This window comes from Sceloporus undulatus, chromosome 2 (assembly GCF_019175285.1).
Source record: "Sceloporus undulatus isolate JIND9_A2432 ecotype Alabama chromosome 2, SceUnd_v1.1, whole genome shotgun sequence".
In the NCBI taxonomy this organism is placed as follows: Eukaryota; Metazoa; Chordata; class Lepidosauria; order Squamata; family Phrynosomatidae; genus Sceloporus; species Sceloporus undulatus.
In genome coordinates this window covers 193768150-193774673 of record NC_056523.1, presented here as the reverse complement: position 1 = coordinate 193774673, position 6524 = coordinate 193768150, and the positions used below count along the sequence as shown (strand labels likewise).

The following is a 6524-nucleotide window of genomic DNA, read 5'->3' as shown; positions in this document are numbered from 1 at the left end:
CTTGTGTCTTATTATGTTGCAGAAGCTTAACAATAACACAGAATAAGCCCTGACAGAATATTTTGTCACTGTGATTTTTAAATACCTGTCACTTCTTTACTTTTCCCTTCTACAACTGGTCTGGTGCTCTAAGCAAGCAAGCAAGTATGTGAGCAAGCAAGCAAGCAAGCAATCATGCATGTGCATGCACACACACAAATGCCAATGCTTGAGGAGGCACTAAACTAGGCTGTATGATGTTTTTGTACGATGCTTTTGGAAAGTGCAGGCACAAAGGCTCCCATGGCTGAGACATGAGATACTTTCAGCAAGCTGGACATTGCATATTTTGCAACTGCAGTGGTTGGGCTGGTGCTGCTTATTAGAGAGTTCTCTGTTTTCCCAAACAGTGCTCCTACATTGCTTGTTTGCTTCCCCACCTTCGAAGAGCTTTTGTGCAAATGTTGGTCCCAAACCTTTTGTTGCTTAAGAAGGTCTGATCTGCACTGCAGAAATAATGCTGTTTGACACCACTTTAACTTCAACATGGCTCAATGCTATGGAATTCTGGGATTTGTAGTTTGTTGTTGCACCAGAGCTCTCTGACAGAGATGGCTAAATAGCTCACAAAACTGCAAATCCCAGAATTCTGTAGCATTTAGCCATGGCAGTTAAAGCAGTGTCAAACTGCTTTATTTCTACAGTGACAATTTGACCAAAGAACAAAATTCCTAGTACCACCATCACCACTATTGTTCCATGTATGGAAGCCAAATGATCTGGTGCTTCACTGGAAGTGACAGAGCAACATCTTTCCCTACACATCAGTAGAGCCTGGAAAGTTATTTTTAAGAAGACTCCTGAAACTGTCTTCCACATGATGTTACATTCATTCGTTTTAAAAGTAATTGTCCAGGCTCTGCATTTTAGGGGTGTAGGACCAGCCCTATGGGACACCTAGGCCTATCTGCAACATCTCACTGGGCCATTCACACTACAGAATTATAGTGCTATTTCACTGCGACTGTCATGTTTTTGTTCTGTGGAATCCTGGGATTTGCAATTTTGGGAGGGGTATTTGGAAATGTCACCCAGAAGTTTCCTCTCTAGTGTCTCTGACCAAACTACTAAACCCAGAATTCCATGTAGGATATTGCCATGGCATCTGAAGGGGACTCTTAGTTCTAAAATTGTGTAGTGTAAATGGACTCATTGACAATTCCTCACTGTTTTGCCAGGTGGGGTTATCTAGATGATGAAAATAATCTGGGTTGAATCTTTGGCCCCATTCACTCTATGAAATAACCCAGTGTGGAACCCGGGTTATTTCATAGGTGTTCACATTGCCCCTGACTGCACTGGGTGCAGTTTGGGGGGGAACAAATAACCCACTTGACCTAGTGCATTTGAAACAGGGTGAACTAGTGAGTTTTGGGGTTTTTTACAGCGCGGTAAGGATCTGGATCTTTGGTAGTGGGAACTACTGATCCGGATCCACACAATGGCATCCTCCTCCCTCCCTTTTATCTCCCCCTCTCAGAGGATGTTGGAGGACACCACATCCTCCAGTGTCCTCCATCCTACTCCCCCTCTTCCTCTCCCCCATGCCGGTGTCCTCCAACATCCTCCCTCCTCCATCTTCCTCCTCTTCCTCTCCCCCTGCCACCATCCTCCATCATCTTCCCTCCTCCTCCTTCTTCCTCTTCCTCTCTCCCGTGCCCACATCCTCCAGTGTCCTTCCTCCTCCTTCTTCCTCCTCTTCTTCTCTCATGGTATTTTATCCCTATTACCGTCCCCACCCCAAGTGAATGTCAATAGGGTTAAAATGCCATGGAGAGTAATGGGAATTTCAATTCGGTATCGCATTATCGAATCTCCCCGGATCTACTCAGAACAAAAATGCTAGTGTGAATTAGGCCTTTGTTGTTCAGATGCATTTTGAATGCATCTAATTAAGTTGGGGAGGAGCTGCCAAAACCCCATGTACTCTGGAATAATTGACATTGGTTTTTTTCCTGTTTTTTTTTTTTTAATAAAAGATTTGCATCATCAGCTGTATGAATAGACCCAGGATAAACTGGGATAAAAATCTGCATGCCTTGAACATGTTTAGAATACATTTGCATTGCTGACTCCATCTTTATTGAAGTGCTGGCATGTGTGAGCACCTGAACTCGCAGAGATGTGCATAGATGCAGTTCTGTAGTGGGGATAACAAACCCAAAATGTATGAGTGAGATTATTCGCATCATTGCACTAAAAAACCTGCTGTCTGAATGACCCCTTTAATGCCCATTTAAAGAAATTCTGCAGGGTGTACTAGGGCAATGCAGTACCTGTGGAAGTGCAGTGTTTGCTGGAGTGCTTAGGCTTGGGTTTACCTGCCCTCTGGTCACTTGGTCAAGGACAGTAGCAACTGTTAGCTTCTATGCCAATGGAGTAGTGATCTGATTCAGGATTTACTCTAAACTTTGAAAGAGTTATAGAAGTAGTTAAGCCCTGTCTACCAAGCAGGTTCAATGCCCTGGATAGCTCCTTTGCAGTTCAGATTAAATCCTAAAGCAGGTTCATTATACACAGACCCACAGGCAACCTGTGGGGACCTGAAGGTGAAATTTGGTGCAAATAAGAGACAATTCAAAAACTTCTGCCTTGTGGAACAGGAAAGCAACAACATGATCTGCACTTGCAAAGCTGAAAATTTTAATTACTCTTGGAAAAAAACTTTCTTGAATGGAACTTGCTATACGTTGTAGCAAAGTTTTGGGGAAGGGATTTTTGGAATGATAGCGTATCAACCATTTTCTAATAGAAATAATGTGTGAGAATTCTCTTAGTTCTATCTATAAGCTACTCCCAGGGATGGGTGGGAAATGTCTCAATAACATTCAGGGTCTCTAAAGCAGAAACATTCCTAATGAGGGTTAAGAGAAAGGTTAAGGCAAGCTTACCTTGGACAAGTTTCTCAAAGTTTGGTGCTTCAGCTTCTTCCTAAGTAAAGAAAATACAGAGGTGAATTCTCAGAAAGTCCATCTCAAAAAAAAAATAAAAAAAAAAAATAAAAAACTTTTATACTGCCACAGACACCACTTCTAAGCTGAAATATGCATCTTTTATGAGACATTGGTAGAATTCATATATTTCCATCAATATAGACTAGAAGAAAGTAATGCTGGATAGAGGCATCCACTCAGTTCTGAACCACTAGCTAGATTCCGTCTTTGAAAGCTCTTGGGCTGGAAAAATGAACCAAAAACTGAATGTTACTAGTGTTGGGTTTGTTTTTTTTAACACGTATATTTCTATGCAACTCAGAGCTTTCCAGAAGTAGAACAGACATTGTGGGAATATCTTACTGATACCTGTGGTTTTCTCCTATAAGTTTTCTGTGTCAGACATTCAGATTAATTCAGGTGCCCTTTAGATTTAGGCTGCCAACCCAGAAATAACCAAAGTAGATTTAAGATCAGTTCTCATTAGAAGCTCAGTTAATGCCGAAATATTTTGGGCCTTCTTATGTTACTGAAAAGATTTCCAGATCATCAACATTTCATAAAATGTAGCTTAAGTTTATCTTCCAATGGAACAGTCACTTTGTTTTAGTGTCCAGTGGACACCAAATATACAGAGTACATGTGAGATTCTACCCTTATTTTACATTCAGGATGGGCTTTGGTTTTGTCCATTCATTTCACAATGTCTTGTTAAAGTAAACATCTCAGAGGATTGTGCCTTAAGATACCCAGTCTGAAAATGCACACAAGGGGCACTTCTTGGTCAGCATCCCTATGTTTATGCACACAATGGCTCACATCCTGTTAGTGACATGTTCAGGCATAAGCCCTATGTATACTCGCATATGTATATACGCTCATCCCTCCATATTTGCAGATTTGATTACTCACAGATTTAATATGTTCTCTCTAGGAATCTCTAGGTCCTCCGACGCAACTCTATGGTCCACTTTAACTAAAAGTTGCAATGAAAGACCCAGAGACGTCCCTGTCTGGCCCCAGAGAATTTATTGTATCAAAAGAAATGAAGCAAAATCTTTTCAAGGAACAACTTTCTTGACGTAGAGGCTCTTGTCAAGCAGAATGGGAAGCAATCTCATGGTCAGTTATACAGAAGCAATGCAGTTTCCCCCTCTCCGCTTTACAGACCAAATTCATTAATCACCACAAGAGTGAGGTCATTTGACTGGACTGCAGCTCCTATGACCCTTAGCCAGCATAGCCAATGCTGAAGAATGCTGGGAGGGCTAATTCAGCAGCATCTGAAAAGCTACATGTTTCCCACCCGAAATGCAAGATCCAAATCCGTGAGTGCTGTGGCAGTCATGAGCATTTGAGGGATGACACAACCCCCTCCATTTACAGCCAAGTAATTTCGATGAGGTTGGTTCCCCCCCTTTCCTTTTGTTTATTTGTTTGTTTTGCTTTTTGTCCTCCCATTCTTATTAGACAAGGCATCCATGAGGATCAGAGGAGTGCAAGAGCATTCTTGCTTTGCACATTCCACATACAGTACTTACACCCTTTTTTCTTCCAGCTACTTGCAGAAAAAGTAACTAGGGAGTAGGTGTATGTGTGCCATTCAGCTCCAGTGCCTTTCTGGAGCTCAGAAATATTCAGTGAAACAGATAGCCACGTTTAAAAAAAACAGCAAAGATTGTTATACAGGCAATACTTTATCCATCTGGAAATTTTCGCACACTTCATGTAATATGTGTGCAAGGCTGCTTGTAAAGGTACAAGAGGAATTTCTCTTTAAAAGACTATACTATTTCATGTAAATGGAATAAAGCAAATTTCATTTTTAAGTTTAACTCTACAGTCTGAAATATATTTCTAATCATTCAGCTTAACTTTCTCTTTTACACACACATACACCCTGTATAGAGCAAAAATAAATGAGCAACAAAGACACATGCCATGCTACAATACTAGAACTTGAAGAAATTACTCATTTGTAGAAGAGTTCCCAGAATCCCCCAAACAGCTTGGTCAGTGGGCTTGGGAGCCTGGGAGTTGTCCAGAAAAATAGTCTAGGAATCCAAAATGCAGAAGACCCCAGCCCATGAGAAACTAGAAGGATTTCATTTCTGAGTGCTGAAGCAGCTTCTATTTATTCTCCCTCTGCATTTCAACTCAGAAGGAAAATCCTTGCAGCCCGGGTTCATGCCTTCTACCAAGCCCTTCTTCTCTGTGCCCTGTGCCTGACCTGTGCCGTTGCTTTGGCCAGTTCCTTTCGGAAAGAGAGCAGGAAATAGCCTTGGATGGCCAAGCCGGCCAACATCAGCAGCATGAAGACCCACAGGAGCAGCTGGGCATGCCGCCATTTCTTTTGGCCTTTTGGCACTGGTGGCACGAAGGGGACATCCCTCTGAGGTGCATCCACGACAAAAACCGATGGCTGTCCAACTCTGGCTTCCATAACGTGGTAGACTTGCACCGTGGTATTTGGAGTGTGGTGCCTTGAATGGCATGTGCTGGAGTGCAAATAGAGCTGTTGTATGTCTGCGGTCTGAGTTATGTACCCGAGAGAGTGCAACGCCCACATCCCTAGGGAGGAAACCACAATGTTACCCAACTGTCCTCTATGCGCTTGGTCTCTGTGCTCGCTTTGGTGGGCTGAGACTTCCTCCAGAGAAACCACTCCTCTTAAGTCTTTTTTGGGTGGTGTGTATCTTTTTCCGTTTCATCTCTGGAGCCTTGTATCCCATACCTATTGCCATGAAGCAAAAGGGTATGTGTATGGAGAAACGAGAGGGGGGGGGAAAGGACACAGAGGGCCATCTCCACCCTTCATTCTAATGCTCTAGCTTCTGAAGTGCTCTCAGTTTGTTGTTAGTGGGAACTGAACCTCTGATTGATTCATGGAAAGAGAAATAGTTTTGGAAGCAGGTAGATGGAAGCTCTCTCTCTCTCTCTCTCTCTCTCTCTGTTATCAATAAAGTTGGGGAAATTACTTTTTCAGACTACATCCCCCAGAATCCACCAGCCAGCATAGTCACTAGCCACTAGACTGAGAGATTCTAGGAGCTGTAGTAGGAAAAAGTAATCATTCTAGGACACAGAACTGGTGTAGACAATGGATGATAGTTGCCTTTCAAACTGATGGTTCAGTGAGGGTAAGTACGTGAATCTCTCAAATCCTTGCCCAACATCCTCCTAACTAGTTTACCACAATGGCAGTCCAATTTTCTGTTCTTGAAGTGCCTTTCTTCATGGGAATGCAACATGGACTTTCTTAGCCCTCCCAGACAGAACTGAACAAGATCCTCAGGTGTAAAGATATATTACTGAATACCAAATTTAGGACACCAAAAAAAGCAAACAAATGGGCCCTAGAACAGACAATTTCCCTGGAAGCCAAGATGATCAAATTGAAATTGCTGTACTTTGGTCATGTCATGAGAAGGAATGACTAACTGGTAAGGACAATAATGCTAGAAAGGTGGAGAGATGTAGGAAGAGAGGAAGACCAAATGCCAGATGGATAGACTCTATTAAAGAGCTCACAGGCATGAATTTACAGGACCT

At 42.5% G+C, this 6524-nt stretch overlaps 1 protein-coding gene across 1 annotated transcript in view; it reads right to left on the bottom strand.

The window, feature by feature from the left end:
- TNFSF14 (TNF superfamily member 14) overlaps window positions 1-5460 on the bottom strand; it is a 10538-nt gene extending 5078 nt beyond the window's left edge. The window contains exons 1-2 of the mRNA XM_042452877.1: window positions 5203-5460; window positions 2931-2970 (exon numbers count right to left, since the gene is read on the bottom strand). Coding sequence (XP_042308811.1) covers window positions 2931-2970; window positions 5203-5415 — 253 coding nt within the window. The 5' untranslated portion in view covers window positions 5416-5460. The remainder of the gene's footprint in view (window positions 1-2930; window positions 2971-5202) is intronic.
- Window positions 5461-6524: the final 1064 nt, after the last annotated feature.